General features: G+C 62.5%; 1 protein-coding gene across 1 annotated transcript in view; it reads left to right on the top strand.

Annotated features, from left to right (window-relative positions):
* HSPG2 (heparan sulfate proteoglycan 2) overlaps nucleotides 1-20806 on the top strand; it is a 65414-nt gene extending 44608 nt beyond the window's left edge. The window contains exons 62-93 of the mRNA XM_054395119.1: nucleotides 227-365; nucleotides 448-599; nucleotides 1354-1492; nucleotides 1569-1712; nucleotides 1810-1944; nucleotides 2493-2674; nucleotides 3163-3355; nucleotides 3454-3633; nucleotides 5958-6218; nucleotides 7168-7363; nucleotides 7444-7541; nucleotides 8434-8700; nucleotides 8781-8893; nucleotides 9847-9994; nucleotides 10079-10195; nucleotides 10884-10968; nucleotides 11073-11217; nucleotides 11313-11412; nucleotides 11515-11624; nucleotides 11708-11816; nucleotides 11897-11995; nucleotides 12964-13185; nucleotides 14412-14644; nucleotides 15002-15092; nucleotides 17370-17504; nucleotides 17586-17639; nucleotides 17745-17820; nucleotides 19363-19441; nucleotides 19552-19622; nucleotides 19718-19801; nucleotides 19876-19979; nucleotides 20643-20806. Coding sequence (XP_054251094.1) covers nucleotides 227-365; nucleotides 448-599; nucleotides 1354-1492; nucleotides 1569-1712; nucleotides 1810-1944; nucleotides 2493-2674; nucleotides 3163-3355; nucleotides 3454-3633; nucleotides 5958-6218; nucleotides 7168-7363; nucleotides 7444-7541; nucleotides 8434-8700; nucleotides 8781-8893; nucleotides 9847-9994; nucleotides 10079-10195; nucleotides 10884-10968; nucleotides 11073-11217; nucleotides 11313-11412; nucleotides 11515-11624; nucleotides 11708-11816; nucleotides 11897-11995; nucleotides 12964-13185; nucleotides 14412-14644; nucleotides 15002-15092; nucleotides 17370-17504; nucleotides 17586-17639; nucleotides 17745-17820; nucleotides 19363-19441; nucleotides 19552-19622; nucleotides 19718-19801; nucleotides 19876-19979; nucleotides 20643-20806 — 4425 coding nt within the window. The remainder of the gene's footprint in view (nucleotides 1-226; nucleotides 366-447; nucleotides 600-1353; nucleotides 1493-1568; nucleotides 1713-1809; nucleotides 1945-2492; nucleotides 2675-3162; nucleotides 3356-3453; nucleotides 3634-5957; nucleotides 6219-7167; nucleotides 7364-7443; nucleotides 7542-8433; nucleotides 8701-8780; nucleotides 8894-9846; nucleotides 9995-10078; nucleotides 10196-10883; nucleotides 10969-11072; nucleotides 11218-11312; nucleotides 11413-11514; nucleotides 11625-11707; nucleotides 11817-11896; nucleotides 11996-12963; nucleotides 13186-14411; nucleotides 14645-15001; nucleotides 15093-17369; nucleotides 17505-17585; nucleotides 17640-17744; nucleotides 17821-19362; nucleotides 19442-19551; nucleotides 19623-19717; nucleotides 19802-19875; nucleotides 19980-20642) is intronic.

The raw sequence follows: 20806 nt of genomic DNA, 5'->3' as shown, positions 1-20806 counted from the left end.
TAAGAGGCCACCTGGGTCATACAGAGCCACCTGGGCATGCATAGAGCCACCTGGGACTTCCCTGGGGCCACCTGGGTGTGTATGGGGTCACCCGGGCTTGCATGGGGCCACTTGGACTTGTATGGGGCCACTTGGCCACCAGGTAGGGTGCAGGAAGGGGTCACAGTGTGCTTGTCTTGTGCCCTGCCCTCTGGTGCTGACTTGTCCCCACATTGTCCCTTGCAAGGTGTCTGGCACTCGGCTGCGCATCCCCCAGGTGACAGCTGCTGACTCCGGGGAGTACGTGTGCCGGGTGACGTCGGGAGGTGTCACACAGGAGACGTCCCTCATTGTCACCATCGATGACGGGGACAACCCAGCCCACTGTGAGTGCCACCCTTGGGCTGACAGGTCCCCAGCAGTGCCAGGGACTGGTGGGGACATTCAGCTCTAACTCTGCTCACACAGCCTCTGGCATCACACCCCCCATTCGCATCGAGTCCTCGGCGTCCTCCATCACCGAGGGGCAGACCCTGGACCTGGACTGCCTGGTGGCTGGCCAGGGCCAGGCCACCATCACCTGGTACAAGCGTGGCGGGGCTCTGCCAGCCAAGCACCAGGTAGGGTGGGGACACCGCTGGGGGAGAGGAGCGGCGGCTGGGGTGGGGGATTGGTCCTTGGGCTCCTAACCAGTGCTGAGCACAGGGCAGGATGAATTCCCTGCTCCAGTAGTTAGGCCAAACCTTGAGTGCTGTGTCCGGTTCTGGGGCCCTCAGTTTAAGAAAGATGTTGAGATGCTGGAATGTGTCCAGAGAAGGGCAACAAGGCTGGGGAGGAGTCTGGAGCATGAGGCTGAGGAGGGCTCTGGAGCACGAGGCTGGGGAGGGGTCTGGGGCACAAGGATGGGGAGGGGTCTGGGGCACAAGGCTGGGGAGGGGTCTGGAGCACAGCCCTGTGAGGAGCAGCTGAGGGAGCTGGGGGTGTTCAGCCTGGAGAAGAGGAGGCTCAGGGGAGACCTCATTGCTGCCAACAACTACCTGAAGGGAGGTTGTACCAGGTGGGGGTTGGGCTCTGCTCCCAGGCACCCAGCACAGAACAGAGGACACAGTCTCAAGCTGTGCCAGGGGAGGTTTGGGCTGGATGTGAGGAAGAAATTCTTCCCTGAAAGAGAGATTGGCCCTTGGGATGTGCTGCCTGCGGAGGTGGTGGAGTCACCGTCCCTGGGGGTGTTTAAAATCAGCCTGGCTGAGGCGCTCGGTGCCAGGGGTTAGTTGATTGGATGGTGCTGGGTGATAGGTTGGACCTAGAAGGTCTTTTCCAGCCTGGTTAGTTCTGTGATTCTGTGTCACCACCTGGCTGCCATCCCGTCCCCAGGTTTCGGGGTCCCGCCTGCGGCTGTCACAGCTCTCGGTGGCCGACTCCGGGGAGTACGTGTGCCGGGCAGACCTGGGCAGCACCTCCCGTGAGGCCACCACCGCTGTCACCGTCACCTCCCGCGACAGCTCCAGCTACCGTGAGTGCGGCCGCAGGGTCCCGGCGGCGGGGGCTGGGGGACGTGGGTGACCTCAGTGGCTTCCTCGTGCCCGCAGGTCTGCAGAGCCCTATCATCTCCATCGACCCCCACAGCATGGCAGTGGCACCGGGCGAGGATGCCACCTTCAAGTGCCGCATCCATGACGGCGCCCAGCCCATCAACATCACCTGGCGGATGGGGCCTGGCCAGCACCTCCAAGGTATGGTGGTCCCCAGGGTGACCCTGATGCTGTCCCCGGGGTGACCCCGGCATGGTTCCCAGGGTGACCCTGATGTTGATGGCTCCTCCTTGCCCAGACAACGTGAAGGTCAGCAGCAATGGCTCAGTCATCTCCATCACCCGTGCCCATGTGGGCAACCAGGGCGCCTACCACTGCGTGGCCTCCAACCGCTTCGGCGTCGCCAGCAGCGTCGTCAACCTCCTGGTGCAAGGTAGGAGGTGGCTGAGGTGGCCCTGGCCCTGTCCTCCTGTGCTTCAGATGTCCCCAGGCTGTGGTGTCCTCATCCCCGTGTCCTCTCCATGCTTCAGGTGCTCCTGGAGTGGTGGTGCCCATGTGGCCTTACTGATGTCCTCCAGGTGCTCCTGGGCTTGATCGTGTCCCCATCCCCCTGCTCCAGATGCCCCCAGGGTGGTGGGATCCCCATTTCCATGTCCTCTCCATACTTCAGGTGTTGCTGGAGTGATGGTGCCTATGTCCCCATGCCCATGCCCTGGGGTTGTGATATTCCTATCCCCATGCTGATGTCCTCCATGGGCTCCAGACGCTCCTGAGGTGGTAGTGTCCCCACCCCCACGCTGATGCCCTCGATGGGCTCCAGGTGCCCCTAGGGTGGTGGTGTCCCTGCCCCTATCCACAGCCCAGTGCTGATGTCCCCCATGTGCTCCAGACACTGCTGGCTTGGTAGCGTCCCCCTGGCCACGTCAGCACCCTTAGTGGTGGTGTCCCCATCCCCATGCCGACGTCCCCCTCCTCCTCCAGGTGCCCCCACGGTGTCGGTGATGCCACCAGGCCCTGTGACAGTGAGGGAGGGCAAGTCCCTGAGCGTGGAGTGCCTCGGCCGGGGCGAGCCGCGGCCACTGGTGCGCTGGAGCCGGCCTGGCTCCCGGCAGAAGGTGGAGCACCAAACACTGCTGCACATGGACAGCCAGGCCGTGCTGCAGGTCAGCAGGGGCACCCCGGGGTGCTGCTGGGTGCCATTGGGTGCTACTGGGTGCTGCTGGGTGCCAGTGAGTGCCGTTGGGTGCTGCTGGGTGCCTCTGGGTACCACTGGGTGCTGTTGGGTGCTGCTGGGTGCCATTGAGTGCTGCTGTGTGCCACTGGGTACCACTGGGTGCTGCTGGGTGCTGCTGGGTGCTGTTGGGTGCTGTTGGGTGCTGCTTGGTGCCTCTGGTTTCCTCTGGTTGCTGCTGGGTGCCACTGGGTGCCATTGGGTACTGCTGGGTGCCACTGGGTGCCATTGGGTGCCTCTGGTTTCTGCTAGGTACTGGAGGGTGCTACTGAGTGCTGTTGGATGCCACTGGGTGCTGCAGGGTGACGCTGGGTGCTGCAGGGTGACACTGGGTGCTGCTGGGTGCTTCAGGGTGCTGCTGGGTGCCACTGGGTGTTGCTGGGTGCCACTGGCCACTCACTACCCAACCTGTCCCACCAGTTCTCCCCAGCCAAGCTGGAGCACAGCGGGAGCTACGTCTGCACGGCGCACAGCGCCCTGGGCTCGGCGCAGGCGCGGCTGGAGGTCACCGTGGAGCCGGCACAGCAGCACCCAGGCGCCCCCGAGGTCACTGTGCCCTCCACCGTCACCGTGGTGGCTGGGGACACTGCCACGCTGCACTGCACGGCCAGAGGTACCGGGGAGGAGGGTGGGGGCGGGGGGGCATTTGGGTGGGCATCCTTCACCATACCTGCCCTGCCCTCATGGTGACGTCACTGGCGTCACCCCTAGGGGAGCCAGCGCCGCGCATCGAGTGGTCAAAGCTGCGGGCACCGCTGCCCTGGCAGCACCGGGTGGTCAACGGCAGCTTGGTCATCCCCCGCGCCGCGCAGCAGGACTCAGGGCAGTACATCTGCAACGCCAGCAGCCCCACCGGCCACACCGAGGCCTTCGTCACCCTCGACGTGGAGAGTAAGGGGGGGATAGGGTGGCCCTGGGTCCCTCCTGCCATCTCCACCGACTCCCTTGCCCCTGCTGTTGCCGTCCCCTGTCTGGCTCCTCTCCGTCCTTAGCCTGCATGTGGCCATCTCCATTGCTGCTCCCACCCTGCCATCAAGCCCTTCCTCATGGATCCACCTTGCTCCATCCCACACTCATTCTCCTCTCCAGCACCATCTTCCAGCCCTTCCCATGGATGTGTCCCATCCCTGTGCACATTCATCTCTGCTTCTGCTCTGTCCTCCATCCATCCCCTGTTCATCCACCACTCACCCATCCCATCTCATACCCAACCATCTCTGCCCACATCCTTCCATCCACTCCTTCTTGGTGGATTCATCCATCTCATCATCTCATCTCATCTCATCTCATCTCATCTCATCTCATCTCATCTCATCTCATCTCATCTCATCTCATCATCTCATCCACATCCATCTCATCACACATCCACTTCCCCATCTTCCCTGAAGCTCCTCCATCCACTCCTTCCTTCTGGCTTCATCCATCACTCATCCATCCTGAATCACATCCACCTGTTCAACTCCTCTCACACCCTCCATCCATCCCTTCCTGGAGGATTCACCTGTTACTCAGCTGTCCCAGCACATGGCCATCCCTTCTTTTCCTAACTCCAGCCATCTCTGGTCCATCTCAGCACATGCCATCCCTCCGTCTTCTCTCAAACTTCTCCACACATCCCTTCCTTGTGTGTCCAGCTGCCATTTGTCCGTCCCACCTCACATTCATCTCTCCATCTCTGCACACACTCCTCCATCCACCCTTCCTTATGGATCCATCCATCTCTGCTCCATCCCAACACAAGCCCACCCCAACACGAGCCCACCCCAATCTCCCCGACACTCTTCTACAAATGCTCTCCTTGCCCTGTTGCCCCATTCATTGCTCTGCTGCCCCAACCACTGCCCCAACCACTGCCCCAACCACTGCCCCATTCACTGCCCCATTCACTGCCCCATTCATTGCCCCATTCACTGCCCCATTCATTCCCCCATTCACTGCCCCATTCATTGCCCCATTCACTGCCCTGTTCACTGCCCCATTCACTGCCCCATTCATTGCCCCGTTCATTGCCCAGTTCATTGCCCCATTCACTGCCCCATTCATTGCCCCATTCACTGCCCCATTCATTGCCCCGTTCATTGCCCAGTTCATTGCCCCATTCACTGCCCCATTCATTGCCCCATTCACTGCCCGTTCACTGCCCCCTTCATTGCCCCATTCACTGCCCCATTCATTGCCCCATTCACTGCCCCATTCATTGCCCCATTCACTGCCCTGTTCACTGCCCCCTTCATTGCCCCATTCACTGCCCCATTCATTGCCCCATTCACTGCCCCATTCACTGCCCCATTCATTGCCCCGTTCATTGCCCCGTTCATTGCCCCATTCACTGCCCCATTCATTGCCCCATTCACTGCCCCATTCACTGCCCCATTCATTGCCCCATTCACTGCCCCATTCACTGCCCCATTCACTGCCCCATTCATTGCCCCATTCATTGCCCCGTTCACTGCCCCGTTCACTGCCCCATTCACTGCCCCATTCATTGCCCCATTCATTGCCCCATTCACTGCCCCGTTCACTGCCCCATTCACTGCCCCATTCATTGCCCCATTCACTGCCCCATTCATTGCCCCGTTCACTGCCCCGTTCACTGCCCCATTCACTGCCCCATTCACTGCCCCATTCACTGCCCCATTCACTCCCCCATTCATTACCCCATTCACTGCCCCATTCATTGCCCCATTCACTGCCCCATTCACTGCCCCATTCACTGCCCCATTCATTGCCCCTTTCATTGCCCCGTTCACTGCCCCGTTCACTGCCCCATTCACTGCCCCGTTCACTGCCCCATTCATTGCCCCATTCACTGCCCCATTCACTGCCTCATTCACTCCCCCATTCATTACCCCATTCACTGCCCCATTCACTGCCCCATTCATTGCCCCGTTCACTGCCCCATTCATTGCCCCATTCACTGCCCCGTTCACTGCCCCATTCACTGCCCCATTCATTGCTCTGCTGCCCCATTCACTGCCCCATTCACTGCCCCATTCATTGCCCCATTCACTGCCCCATTCACTGCCCCATTCACTGCCCCATTCATTACCCCATTCATTGCCCTAGTCACTGCCCCATTCACTGCCCCATTCACTGCCCCATTCACTGCCCCATTCATTGCCCTGTTCATTGCCCCATTTACTGCCCCGTTCACTGCCCCATTCATTGCCCATCCTGGCTGTGCCAGGTGCTGATGGCACCAACCCTCCCCCCAGCTCCGCCCTACGCCACCAGCCTGCCGGAGGAGGCCACGGTGCATGCGGGCGAGGGGCTGCAGGTGCAGTGCGTGGCCCATGGCACTCCACCCCTGCACTACACCTGGGACAAGCTCAATGGCAGCCTCTCGGCACGAGCCGTGCACCGCGGCGGCCTCCTCCGCATCAGCCCTGTGCTGCCAGCCGACGCTGGCACCTACCGCTGCCAAGTCACCAACCGCGTGGGCACCGCTGAGACCTTTGCCCGCGTGCTTGTCCGCGGTGAGCCCCCATGCCAAGCTGGGAGAGGGAGTGGAGCTGTTAGAGGGCAGGAGGCTCTGTGGAGGAGTTCTGGACGGGCTGGAGAGATGGGCAGAGTCCAAGGGCATGAGGTTTAGCACAGCTAAGTGCCAGGTTCTACACATTGGCCACAACAACCCCAGGCAGTACTGCAGGCTGGGACAGAGTAGCTGGAGAGCAGCCAGGCAGAGAGGGACCTGGGGGTGCTGGTTGACAGCAGCTGAACATGAGCCAGCAGTGTGCCCAGGTGGCCAAGAAGGCCAATGGCATCCTGGCCTGCACCAGCAATAGCGTGGCCAGCAGGAGCAGGGAAGTCATCCTGCCCTGTGCTCAGCACTGGTTAGGCCACACCTTGAGTGCTGTGTCCAGTTCAGGGCTCCTCAATTCAAGAAAGATGTTGAGGGACTGGAAGGTGTCCAGAGAAGGGCAACAAGGCTGGGGAGGGGTCTGGAGCACAGCCCTGTGAGGAGAGGCTGAGGGAGCTGGGGGTGTTCAGCCTGGAGAAGAGGAGGCTCAGGGCAGACCTCATTGCTGTCTACAACTACCTGAAGGGAGGTTGTAGCCAGGTGGGGGTTGGGCTCTGCTCCCAGGCACCCAGCACAGAACAGAGGACACAGTCTCAAGCTGTGCAGGGGGAAGTTTAGGCTTGAGCTTAGCAAGAAGCTCTTCCCAGACAGAGAGATTGCCCTTGGGATGTGCTGCCCAGGGAGGGGCTGGGGTCAGCATCCCTGGAGGTGTTTAAGCAAAGCCTGACTGAGGCACTTAGTGCCATGGTCTGGGTGATCAGTGAGGGTTGGGTGATTGGTTGGACCTGATGACCTTGGAGGTCTCTTCCAGCCTGGCTGATGCTGTGCTGCTGTGATCCTGTGATGCCATGTGCCAGGGGGTGCTCACCCTGCTGGGTACCATCATGGCTTTTCATCCCACCCAGGTGACGCTGGTTATGGTGAGGACGCCCTTGGTGGTCCCCTGACGGTCCGGGTGACGCCGGGCAGCCTGCTCAGGGGGGTTGGTGGCACTGCCGAGTTCTCCTGCGGCGTCTCGGGGGACCCTCGGGCACGGCTGGAGTGGCTGAAGTTGGGCGGGGAGCTGCCCCCCAGCCACAGCGTGCAGGATGGGGTGCTGCGGTAAGGAGGGGGCACGAGGGGCTGGGGACCCCCTGCCTGTGCCCCCCGCGGGGTCCTACCCCTCGGCTGTGTCCCTGCAGGCTGCCAGAGCTGGCGTGGGGGGCGCAGGGGGTGTACGTGTGCCGTGCCAGCGCGCCAGGCGGGCAGGCGGAGGACAGGGCCACCCTCACCATCCAGGGTAGGAATGGCACCTGTGTGCCAGGGATGCAGGCACCCCTCAACCTGTCCCCCATGAACGCTGGCACCCTTGGACCCTCCATCTCCCCAAAACCAGGGGCACCCCTGGCCCGGTCCCCTATGCTCATAGGCAGCCTGGTACCTCCCATCTCTTCCCACACCCCACACACCCCAAGACTCCTCTTTCTTCCCACACCCACAGGTGCCTGGTACCCCCCATCTCTTCCAGCATCCTTGGGCACCCTGGCACCCTGCCATGTCTCCCCATGCCCATGGGGACCCCTGTACTCCAATCTCCCAATGCCCATGGCCACCTCGATACCCCAAATCTCTTCTCATGCCCACAGGCATCCTAATACCCCCAGTGCCTCCCCATGCTCATGGAGAGCTGCTTCCCTATCTCCTCACACCCCAAGGGCACCCTGGTGCCCCACATCTCCCTGTGCCCATCAGCATCTCCATACCCCCAACACCTCCCCATACCCATAAGCACCCCAATACCCTCAATCTCTCCCCACAGCCATGGGCACCCCAGTACCCCCCAGATCTCCTTCCACCCATTGGCACCCTGTTACTCCCCTTCTCACACCCATGAGCACCCTGGTACCCCCTATCTCTTAACACCCATGGGCACCCCAATATCCCACATGTCTCCCCATGGCTGTGGGCACCCCACTACCCTCCATCTCTCCCCAAACCCCTGAGCACCCTGGTACCCTCCCATCTCTCCCCATGCCCAACATCCCCAATCTTTCTCTGTGCCCACAGCCACCCCCGCCATCCCCCAGTGCCCTCAAGCACCCTGTTGCTCCTCATCCCTCTGGCACCCCAGCCCATGATGCCTCCTCCATGCCAGGGGGGGCACCCCAAAACCCTGCTGTTCCCCCTCCAAGCTCTTCCCAGGGCCTTGATCAACATCCGGACAGCGGTGCAGACGGTGCTGGCAGGGACAACGGTGGAGCTGGAGTGCCTGGGCTTGGGTGAACCTCGTCCCCATGTCACCTGGAGCAAAGTAGGGGGCCGGATCCGTCCCGGGGTGCTGGTCCACGAGGGCACCCTCACCATAGAGCAGGTGGAACGGGCGGATGCTGGGCAGTACCGCTGCACCGCCACCAACCCCGTGGGCACCGTCCAGTCCCACGTCATCCTGCACGTGCAAGGTGAGGCTGGGGCCGTGGGGCCGAGGGGCAGGGCACACAGGGGGTCACCCGGGGATGATGACACCTGGCTGTGTCCCCAGCCACCCCCCAGATCGCCGGGCAGCCCGAGGTGAAGGAGGTCTCGCTGGGTTCTGCAGCTGTTTTGCCCTGCTTGGCATCCGGCTTCCCGGTGCCAGAGATCAGCTGGAGCAAGGTGAGCTGAAGGGAGGTGCCCTCAGGCAGTGTGCAGGTGGCACCAACTTGGGTGGGAAGTTGATGTGATGGAGGGCAGGAGGCTCTGCAGAGGAACCTGGCCAGGCAGGCTGGCTGGCTGGGCTGAGGTCAGTGGGATGAGGTTCAGCAAGGCCAAGGGCTGGGTCCTGCACCTGGGTCACAGCAACCCCAGGAAGGCTGCAGGCTGGGGACAGAGTGGCTGAGAAGTGCCCAGCAGAGAAAGCCCTGGGGGTGCTGGTTGGCAGCAGCTGAAGGTGAGCCAGGGTGTGCCCAGTTGGCCAAGAAGGTCACCAGCAGCCTGGTTTGGGTCAGCAATAGTCTGGGCAGCAGGAGCAGGGCAGGGATTGTCCCCCTGGACTGGGCACTCTGAGGCTACTCCTTGAGTCCTGGGTTCAGGATTGGGTCCCTCACTTCCAGAAGGACATTGAGGAGCTGGAGCAGGTCCAGCTGGGGAAGGGTCTGGAGAACAGGGGTGGGGAGGGGCAGCTGAGGGACCTGGGGGTGTTGAGCCTGGAGAAAAGGAGGCTGAGGAGAGACCTCATTGTTCTCTACAGCTCCGTGAGAGGAGGCTGGAGCCAGGTGGGGGTTGGGCTCTCCTCCCTAGTGACAGGAGGAGAGGAAATGGCCTCAATTTGCTCCAGAGCAGGTTCAGGTTGGACATGAGAAGAAGCTTCTTCACCAAAAGGGTTCTCAAAGCCTGGCCCAGGCTGCCCAGGGAGGTAGTTGCATCCTCATCCCTGGAGGTGTTTCAGAGCTGCAGAACTGTGGTGCTGAGGGCCAGGACTTGGCACCAACCTTGGCAGAGTTAGAGAAGGGTTGGCCTGCATGCTCTGAAAAGGCTTTTCCAACCCAAACAACTCCACTCAGGGATGGGGGTGTGGGGTGGGTGGGGGGCACCTTCTGGGTGCTGACCCCTCCCTGGCTCTGCTGCAGCTGGAGGGGGAGCTGCCAGCAGGTGCCCGGGTGGAGGGCAACGTCCTGACCCTGCCAGCCGTGCGCCACGAGGACGCCGGAGTCTACGCCTGCGCCGCTGCCAACCGCCGCGGCCAGCAGACAGCTTACTACGTGCTGAAGGTCCGAGGTGAGGACGGACAGAGGGACAGACAGCCAGGGAGGGGGCAGGAGGGATGGTCCCCCCAGCCCTCCTGACGGCCTGTCCCCACAGAGCGCCTGGTGCCCTACTTTGGGCAGACTCCGCGCTCCTTCCTCCCGCTGCCCACCATCAAGGATGCCTACAAGAGGTTCGAGATCCTCATCACCTTCCGGCCCGACGCTGCCGATGGTGAGTGCCAATGAGACCCCCAGCTGCCCCCAGCATGTCCCCCCCATGGCCTCTCTTCCTCCCTCCCCTCTCCCTCCATTCGTCCCTCCATCTTTCCACTCATGCATCCTTCCCACATCCATCATCCATCCACTTCCTATCCATTCATCATCCATCCCTCCCTCCATCATCCATCCATCATCCCTCCCTCCACCCATCCATATCCATCATTCATCCCTTCCTCCCTCCCTCTCTTCCTCCCTCCTTCCCTCCATCTATCCATCATCCATCCATCCATCCATCCCCCCATCCATCCATCCTTCATCCATCCCTCCATCTATCCATCATCCCTCCATCCATCCATCCATCCATCCATCTATCATCTATTCGTCCATCCATCATCCATTCGTCCATTCCTCTATCTATCCATCATCCATCTGTCCATCATCCATCCATCCCTCCCTCCACCCATCCATCCATCATTCATCCCTTCCTCCCTCCCTCTCTTCTTCACTCCCTCCCTTCATCCATCATCCCTCCATCCATTCATCATCCATCCAAGACTCCCTTCCCTCCCATTCTCTGTTCATCTCCTCTCCCTCTGGGAGGTTTCTCCTCCCCCTCAGGAGTATTTTGGGGTCCCCCTGGGACATGACCCTCCCCCGGGGTGGGCACCCTCCTGCCTCACCTGCTGCCACCCCCCTGCCAGGTCTCCTCCTCTACAACGGGCAGCGGAAAACCAGTGGCGCCGACTTCATCTCCTTCGGTTTGGTGGGCGGGCGCCCCGAGTTTAGGTGAGAGCCAGGAGGGGGTGCAGTGGAAGGGGGCACACACGGGTGCCAGCACCCACACCCCCTCACACACCCACACCCCTTGTGCCCCCCAAAAAACCCCCAAGGTTTGACGCCGGGTCGGGCATGGCCACCATCCGGCACCCGACGCCACTGCGCCTGGGCGAGTACCACACGGTGCGGCTGCTGCGCAACCTCACCCGCGGGTCGCTGGCACTGGATGGGCACCCCCCGGTGAATGGCACCTCCCAGGTATTTGCAGGGTGCTGGGGGGGAGGTTGCTGGGTGTTGGGTGTGCAGGGGTCAGGCTGCTGGAGCTCGGTGCCCACCTGCTTTGTGCCCTTCAGGGCAAGTTTCAGGGGCTGGATCTGAACGAGGAGCTGTACCTGGGCGGTTACCCTGATTTCAGCACCGTGGCCAAGACAGGGCTGAGCCAGGGCTTTATGGGTGAGTGAAGGGGGTCTGGGGCGGGGGGCAGTCGCTGGGGTGGGGGTGGGGGGCTGACCACTGTGCCACCCAACCCCCCCCCCACCATCTCCATCCCTCCAGGCTGCGTGCGCCAGCTCCGCATCCAAGGGGAGGAGGTGGCCTTTGGGGACATGGACCTGCAGGCGCACGGCATCAGCAGCTGCCCCACCTGCCAGGACCATCCGTGCCAGGTGAGGCTTGGGGAAGGGGTGATGCCCACCCACTGCCACCCAACCCCAGCCATGGCTGACCCCCTGTGTCACCCTCCCCCCAGAACGGTGGCGTGTGCCAGGACGCCGACAGCGACTCCTACATCTGCCGCTGCCCCCCCGGCTTCACGGGCAGCAACTGCGAGTACTCCCAGGCCCTGCACTGCCACCCAGGTAGGTGCCCGTCCCCTGGGCATGTCACCCCCTGGGTGTCCCTCCCTGGAGGGCTTCTCACAGCTTGTCACCTCCCCCAGAGGCGTGTGGGCCTGATGCCACCTGCATCAACCGGCCGGACGGGCAGGGCTACTCCTGCCGCTGCCACCTGGGCAAGGCTGGCGAGAGATGCACTGAGGGTGAGCGTGACCAGGATGTGGGCACAGGGCTGGCATCACCCTGGGGACATGGCCATGGGGTGGGGATGGCCCCAGGGAGATGGGGGCATGGCTGAGGTCCACCGTGGGGACATGGGTGCAAGGTGGAAGCTGCCCCAGGGAGGTGGGCATGGGGCTGGGACCTCACTGGGGAAATGCACAGGGTGGAGACCACCCTGAGGATACAGGAGTGGCACTGGGGTCACCCTGGGGCCATGGGCGTGGGGTGGGGACTGCCATGGGGTCGTGGGCATGGAGTGGGGACCACCCTGCGGAAATGACACAGGGCTGGGACCACCCCAGGGACAAGGGCATGGAGTTGGCACCACTCTAGGGACCTGGCAATGGGTTGGGAACCACCCCAGGGAGATGAGGATGTGGCTGGAGAGCACTCTGGGAAGATGGACACAGGGCTGGCACCAGACACAGACATAATGGGGACGTGGATTTAGGGGAGATGGGCATCATGGATGTGATGGAGACAAGCCATTGGGTGCCATCTCCGGGATCTGGGCACAATGGGCATGGGGAACTGGGCACCACTTTGGGGAGACAGGCTGAGGACCAGCCTGGGTGGGCATGGGTCTAGGTAGCACTGTGGGGAAATGGGCACAGGGCTGGCACCACCCTGGGGAGACGAGCAGGGACTGGGAGTACCCTGGGGCACAATGGGGGTGATGGGAATTCAGGAGCAGGTACCACCCCGGGGTGATGGGCACCATGGGGGTGGAGGAGGGGGTCCCAGCTGGGGGTGATGGGCACCACGGGGGGTTCAGGATGGGGTCCCAGCTGGGGGTGATGGGCACCACGGGGGGTTCAGGATGGGGTCCCAGCTGGGGCAGGTGGGCACCACGGGGGGTTCAGGATGGGGTCCCAGCTGGGGGTGATGGGCACCACGGGGGGTTCAGGATGGGGTCCCACAAGCAGGCACTGATTTTGGGCTGTGGCAGGCGAGGTGGTGACTGTGCCATCCTTCAACGAGGAGGGAGCCTTCGTGTCCTACCCACCCCTCACCAACGTGCACCACGAGCTGCGGGTGGAGGCTGAGTTCCTGCCCCTGGCACCTGATGGCCTCCTGCTCTTCAGCGCTGGCAAAGCTGCCCCCGTGGAGGACTTTGTGGCCTTGGCCATGGTCGGAGGCCACCTCGAGTTCCGCTACGAGCTGGGCTCAGGTGGGCTGGCACGGTGCCAGCGGTGCTGCTGGCACCCTGGTGGGGGTTTAGTGGCACCAGGGTCCATGGGTACAGGTGACCTGGCGTTGGTAGGTGTCACTGGGGTCCCCAAGCTGCAGCAGTGGTGCCCTGGCATCGCCTTGTGGTCCCAAAGGATCTCCTGGCACCATTAAGGTCCCCAGGTGTCACCACTGTCCCCTGGCTCCCCAGGAGCTGCCAAGATTCCTGGGCATCCCCGAGGACCCCCCACCAGCAGCACTGGGGTCCTCTGGTGTCACTTGGGGCCCCTGGCATCACATCACTGTAGTCCCTTGGGGACACTGGCATCTCTGGGCAGTGCCAGCACCCCTGGGCATCACCAGGATTTCCTGGCACCAGTGGGGTCCTGGAATATCCCCAGGGTGTCCCCAGTGTCACCAGGGTCCCTTGGTGTCAGTAGGGTCCCAGTGCCATCACATCCCTGAGGTCCCACGCCATCACCTGAGTCCCCAGGCATCACTGTCACACCACCGGGGTCCCTTGGCATCATCCCAGGTGCTACCAGGGTCCCTGGGCATCAGTGGAGCCTCCTTCTGTCACTGGGGTCCCCTGTCACCACTAGGGTCCCCAGGCATCACCAGACTCCCCTAGCACAATTCAGGCTACCTCCCTGGTCCCCAAGCATCCCTGATGTCCCTTGGTGTCACAGGGGTCCTCAGTGCTGCCAGGCTCCCTGGGCATCAGTGGAATCCACTGGTGCCACCCTGTCACCACTGCCATCCCCCAGCATCACTGGGGGCACTTCCCAGGTCCCTAAACATCCCTGGTGTCCCTGGGGTCCTCTGTCATCACTGAGGTCCCTGCCAGGGTCCCTGCCACCACTGAGGTCCCTGCCAGGGTCCCTCAGCGTCACCTGGGTCCAGAAGCACTGCCAATGTCCCCAGGCATCACTGTCAGGCCACCCTTTGGTCCCTTGGCATCACTTTGGTCTCCAGGTGTTGCCAGAGTCCCTGGGCATCACTGGGGTCCCTTGGTGTCACTTGGGTCCCCTGGCTTCACAGCACTGGTGTCACTGGCATCCTCGGCCTCTGCCAGTGTCCCCAATCATCACTGCCACTGCACCAGGCTCCTCTGGCACCTCTGGGCTCCTCTGCCACCACCAGAGTCCTGCAGGACCCCCGGGGGGCATCTCCCAGGTCCCCAACCACCCTCGGTGCCCCCTGGATGCCACCCTCGTGTCCCCACAGGCACCGCAGTCCTCCGGAGCACCGAGCCGGTGGCACTGGGCCGCTGGCACCGGGTGACAGCCGAGAGGGTGCACAAGGATGGCAGCCTGGCACTGGACGAGGCTGCGGCAGTGAAGCGCTCAGCCCCCGGCAAGAGCCAGGGCCTCAACCTCCGCTCCCCCCTCTACCTGGGGGGCACCGAGCCCCCCCTGCGCCCCCCCACCAACGCCACCTTCCGGGGCTGCATCGGAGAGGTGAGAGCCCCCCCAGAGCCCTCCTGAACTCAGGCACCTCGGTGGGGACAGGGGGGTGGCAGTGGTGTCCCCATCCCTTTGGGACTGCATCAGAGAGATGAGAGCCTCCCCCAAACCTTCCTGTGTTCAGGCATCCCCTAGGGGGGTGGCAGTGGTGGCCCTGTCCCTTCTGGGGCTGTGCTGGAGAGCTGAGAGCCCTCAGAAGCTCTCACCTCAGGTCCTCTCAGTGGGCTGGGGACATGGAGGTGGCAGTGGTGTCCCCAGCCCCTCTGGGTCTGTATTGGAGAGGTGAGACCCCCCCCAAACCCACCTCGGGAGGCTGGGGACAGGGGGGTGACAGTGGTGTCCCCGTGGCAGGTGTCCATCAATGGGAAGAAGCTGGATCTGTCCTACAGCTTCCTGCGCAGCCGTGGCGTGGGGCAGTGTGGGCACAGCTCTCCCTGCCTGCACTCTGCCTGCCTGCATGGGGGCCGCTGCCTGCCCCTGCCCCTGCCCGCGGGCACCGCTGCCTACCGCTGCCTCTGCCCGCCCGGCTACGGCGGTGAGCACGGGGTGGGCACGGGGTGGGCGTCTGTGGGCATGGGACAGGTGTGCATGGGCACACATGGACATGGAATGGGCACACATGGGCATGGAGTGGGCACCTATGGGCATGGGACAGGTGTGTGTGGGCACACATGGATGTGGAGTGGGCACACATGGGCATGTGGGCATGGAGTGGGCACCTATGGGCATGGGACAGGTGTGTGTGGGCACATGGATGTGGAGTGGGCACACATGAGTGTGGAGTGGGCACATATGGGCACAGGACAGGCGTGTGTGGGCACACGTGGATGTCAAGTGGGCACATGGGTGTGGAGTGGGCACGTATGGGTATGGGGCAGGCATGTGTGGGCACACAAGGATGTGGAGTGGGCACATGGGCATGGGGGCAGGCATGTATGGGCGTACATGGATGTGGAGTGGGCATGGAATTGGCACATATTTGGGCATGGAACAGGCATGTGTGGGCACACATGGGCATGGAGGGGGCACGTGTGGGCACATGGGCATGGAATGGGCACGTATGGGCATGGGACAGGCATGTGTGGGCACACATGGGCATGAAGTGGGCACACGTGGGCATGAGATGCGCGTGTGAGCATGGGGTGGGAATGTGTGGGCATGGGGTGAGCATATGTGGGCATGGGGCAGGCATCTGTGGGCACACATGGTCCTGGTGTGGGTGTGTGTGGGCACATGTGTGGGAATGTATGGGCATGGAGTGGGCACATGTGGGCATGGGATTGGCACATGTGGTCTTGGGGCAGGAATGTGAGCATGGAGTGGCATGGAGTGGGCAGCTGCAGACCGTTTGCATGAGTGTGTGGAGTGCATGTGCTGTGCACTGTTGTGTGCTGTTGGCACGCATGTGCCGTGCATGTGTGGGCACAGGTGGCACCGTGTGGTGTGCACCATACATGTGTGTGCCACGTGTGTGTGCCTGTGCCTGTGTGTGCCCTCTGCAGGCATGCACCTCGTGCACAGGGGGGTGCATGCATTGCGCACAGGGGGTTGCTTGTGCATGTGTGCAGCAGGCACAACTGCATGTGTGCTGTGCAGCCGTGTGTGCAGTGCATGCGTGTGTGCTGTGCATGTGCACGACTGCATGTGTGCTGTGCAGCCATGTGCCCTCTGCATGCATGTGTGCTGCACACCTATGTGCTGTGCATGTGCCTGTGCATGGCTGCATGTGTGCTGTGCATGCCTGTGTGACCTGTGCTGTGCTTTCACACGCATCATGCATGTGTGCCTGCAGGGGTGTGCAGCCGGCGGGGGTGTGTGCAGCTTGCAGGTGTGTGTGCAGCTTACATTTGTGTGCAGCTTTCATGTCTGTGGAGCTTTCATGTGTGTGTGCAACTTGCAGGTGTGTGCAGCTTGTAGGTGTGTGCAGCTTGCAGGTGTGTGTGCAGCCTGCAGGTGTGTGCAGCTTGTAGGTGTGTGCAGCCTTAAGGTGTGTGTGCAGTGTGCAGGTGTGTGCAGCCTGTAGGTGTGTGCAGCTTACAGGTGTGTGTGCAGCCTGCAGGTGTGTGCAGCTTGTAGATGTGTGTGCAGTCTGCAGGTGTGTGTGCAGCCTGCAGGTGTGTGCAGCTTACAGGTGTGTGTGCAGTCTGCAGGTGTGTGCAGCTTGTAGATGTGTGTGCAGTCTGCAGGTGTGTGTGCAGCCTGCAGATGTGTGCAGCTTACAGGTGTGTGTGCAGCCTGCAGGTATGTGCAGCTTGTAGATGTGTGTGCAGCATGCAGGTGTGTGCAGCTTGCAGGTGTGTGTGCAGGTTGCAGGTGTGTGCAGCTTGCAGCTGTGTGTGCAGCATGCAGGTGTGTGCAGCTTGCAGGTGTGTGCAGCCTTCAAGTGTGTGTGCAGTGTGCAGGTGTGTGCAGCCTGTAGGTGTGTGTGCAGCATGCAGGTGTGTGCAGCTTGTAGGTGTGTGCAGTGTGCAGGTGTGTGCAGCCTGTAGGTGTGTGTGCAGCCTGCAGGTGTGTGCAGCTTGCAGCTGTGTGTGCAGCATGCAGGTGTGTGAAGCTTGCAGGTGTGTGCAGCCTTCAGGTGTGTCTGCAGTGTGCAGGTGTGTGCAGCTTGCAGCTGTGTTTGCAGCCTGCAGGTGTGTGTGTGCAGCATGTCTGTAAGCGTGCCCCGTGCCTGCCTGTGCCCAGGCTGCCTGCCCTGCTCATGCCCCCTGCTGCCCCTCGGTGTCCCCAGGGCCTCGCTGCGAGCGGGAGGAGGATGTCTGCCTGCAGCGCAACCCCTGCCTGCACGGTGGCACCTGCAAGGACGGCAGCTGCCTCTGCCCCCCCGAGTACACCGGGGCCTACTGCCAGCACAGTGAGTCAGGGCACATCTGGGCACACCTGGGGATGTGGAGGGCACACCTGGTACCCATCCCCAACCTCTCTTTACCCACAGACTTGGCACTGGCGGAGCTGGAGCAGGAGTGGCAGGAGGGCAGCGGGGGCAGCGGTAGGTCCTTGGGCATGCATTTTTCCCACCCCTTTTGGCACCCAGAAGCGATGCCCTGGGTGTGGCAGCAGGGTGGAGCCCCTCTCACCCCCCTTCTCCCTGCAGATGCCCCTGGACAGTTCAGTGCCACCTTCCGGGACGGCTCCTACCTGGCCCTGCCTGGTTACCTCTTCCCCCGTGGGTGAGTCACAGCAGGGACAGGGCAGCCTCAGCTGGGTGCTGCACCCAGGCCTGCAGCCTGGCACCTTGCCCGGGGTGCTGCAGCCTTTCCCACAGCACTGGAACACTGCCCACAGCGTGGCACCCATCACAACACTGCGCCCATCACAACACTGCACTCATCACAGCACTGCACCCATCGCAGCATGGCACCCATCACAGCACTGCACCCATCACTGTGTAGCACCCATCACAGCACTGCACCCATCACAACGCTGCACTCATCACAGTGTGGTGCCCATCACAGCACTGCACCCATCACAGCACTGCACCCATCACAGTATGGCACCCATCACAACACTGCACCCATCACAACACTGCACTCATCACAGCACTGCACCCATCGCAGCATGGCACCCATCACAGCACTGCACCCATCACTGTGTAGCACCCATCACAGCACTGCACCCATCACAACGCTGCACTCATCACAGTGTGGTGCCCATCACAGCACTGCACCCATCACAGCACTGCACCCATCACAGCACTGCACCCATCACAACATTGCACCCATCACAGCACTGCACCCATCACAGTATGGCACCCATCACAACACTGCACCCATCACAACACTGCACCCATCACAGCACTGCACCCATCACAGTATGGCACCCATCACAACACTGCACCCATCACAATGTGGCACCCATCACAGCACTGCACCCACCACTGCGTGGCACCCATGTCAGCACTGCCCTCATCACAGCACTGCACCCATCACAGCGTGGCACCCATTGCAGCCTTGCACCCATCCCAGCACTGCACCCTGCCTGGGGGGTGCACCCATTGTTGCACCCATCCCAGCACTGCACCCTGCCTGGGGGGTGCACCCATTGTTGCACCCATCCCAGCACTGCACCCTGCCTGGGGGGGTGCACCCATTGTTGCACCCATCCCAGCACTGCATCCTTGCTGTGGTGTTGCATCCATCACAGCATTGCAGCCTTTGTGGGTGCTGCCCCCTCCCCGCTGCATGTCACCCTTCTGGTGGTACTGCACCCTTCCTGCAGCACTGCACCCATTGCTGCTTGGCACCCTTGCTGGGGTGCTGCACCCGTCATGGCATTGCACCCTCCTGGCGTGCTGTAGTCCTCCTGGGGTGCTGCACCCATTGCACCACTGCATCCTTCTGAGGGTGCTGCACTGACCATGGCATTGCACCCTCTGGCTTGCTGCACCCATGGCACCACTGCATCCTTCTCAGGGTGCTGCACTCTTCACGTGGTTGCACCTTCCCCAGGTGCTGCACCCACTGCACCCTCCCCAGGGGGCTGCACCCATCAGAGCATTGCACCCTCTGGCTTGCTGCACCCATGGTACCACTGCATCCTTCTTGGGGTGCTGGCACCCTTCCCAGGTGCTGCACCCCTCCTGGTGTTGGCACCCTCTTGGGTGCTGTAACCTTCCCAGGGTGCTTCACCTACCCTGAGTTGTTGACCCCTCCCTGGGTGCTGCCCCACCCCAGGGTGCTGCCCCCACCAAGCCCTCCCCCCTCTCCTTGCAGCCCACCCGAGGCAGCTGAGACCATGGAGCTGGAGCTGCGGACAGGCAGCGCCGACGGACTGCTGCTGTGGCACGGGGCGGTGAGCAGGGGGGAGTGGGCACCACCAGGGGGGGCACCAGGGTGCTGAACACCCTTAGGGTGGGGGTCAGGGTGCCCCCCACCCTGCTCACCACCCCACTGCACCCGCAGGAGCCCAGTGAGGGTGGAAAAGCCAAAGACTTCCTTAGCCTCGGCTTGAAGGACGGGCACCTGGTGTTCAGGTGAGAGGGGGCACCCAGCGGTGCCCTGGGTCACCCAGGGGTGCTCCATGCCACCCAAGGGTGTCCCCTGTGCTGAGCCTGTGCCACCCTTGCAGCTACCAGCTGGGCAGCGGTGAGGCCACCATTGTGTCTGAAGACCCCATCAATGATGGCGAGTGGCACCGGGTGACAGTGACCAGGTGGGCAGGGGACAGGGTGGGGGTCAGGGTGCAGGGTGGGGGTCAGAGTGCAGGTACTGATGGGTCCTGTGCAGGGAGGGCCAGCGTGGGCTGCTGCAGGTGGACGGTGAGGAGCCAGTGAGCGGAGAGTCACCAGGAGCCAACATCATGGCCAACACCCAGGGCAGCATCTACCTAGGTACGGTGGCACCTGGGGACAAGGGAGGACATGGGGTGGGCTGTGGAGAGGGGCACTGGGTGGGCTTGCGGTGGAGAGGGGATGGAAACAGAGTGGGACATGGGATGGACATGAGAGGAACATGGGGTGGGACACCAGGTGGGACACAGGGTGGGATGCTGGATGGACATGGACAAAGAGTGGGACACAAGAGGGGCCATGGGGTGGGACACAGGACAGGACATTGAAGGGTCACAGGAGGGTTACACGATGAGACTTGGGATGGGACACAGGGTGGACATGGGGTGGGGACTACCTGACAGCATATGGGATGGAAATTGGGATGGAAATTGGATGGGATGTGGGGTGGGGCATGGGATGGGGCTTGGAGTGGTCCATGAAATGGGCATGAGCTGGGGTCACCTGATGGGACAGGGGATGGGACACAGGATGGCCATGGGGTGGGGATCACCTGACAGCATATGGGATGGAATTGGATGGGATGTGAGGTGGGACACAAGCCTGGGGCATGGAATGGGACTTGGGCTGTCCGTGAGCTGGGGTCACCCGATGGGACATAGCGTGGGACATGGGATGGCCATGGGGTGGGGACACAGGACAGGACACTGGGTGAGCTCCATGGGTTCCTCCATGTCCCTTTGTGTCCCCACATGTCCCCCACAGGCGGCGCCCCGGACCCCCGCAGCCTGACCTGGGGCAAGTTCAGCTCTGGCATCAGCGGCTGCCTGCGGGGCCTGGTGCTGGCCCCCGCCGGGACCCCCCGGCACCCCATTGACCTGCGGCACGGCGCGGTGGGGGGGTCCCCCGTGCCCCCCTGCCCTTCCTAA

The sequence above is a fragment of the Indicator indicator genome, chromosome 32 (genome assembly GCF_027791375.1).
Source record: "Indicator indicator isolate 239-I01 chromosome 32, UM_Iind_1.1, whole genome shotgun sequence".
Taxonomy (NCBI): domain Eukaryota; kingdom Metazoa; phylum Chordata; class Aves; order Piciformes; family Indicatoridae; genus Indicator; species Indicator indicator.
The sequence above is the reverse complement of the archived record's forward strand: the minus strand, read 5'-3'. Positions and strand labels throughout refer to the sequence as shown.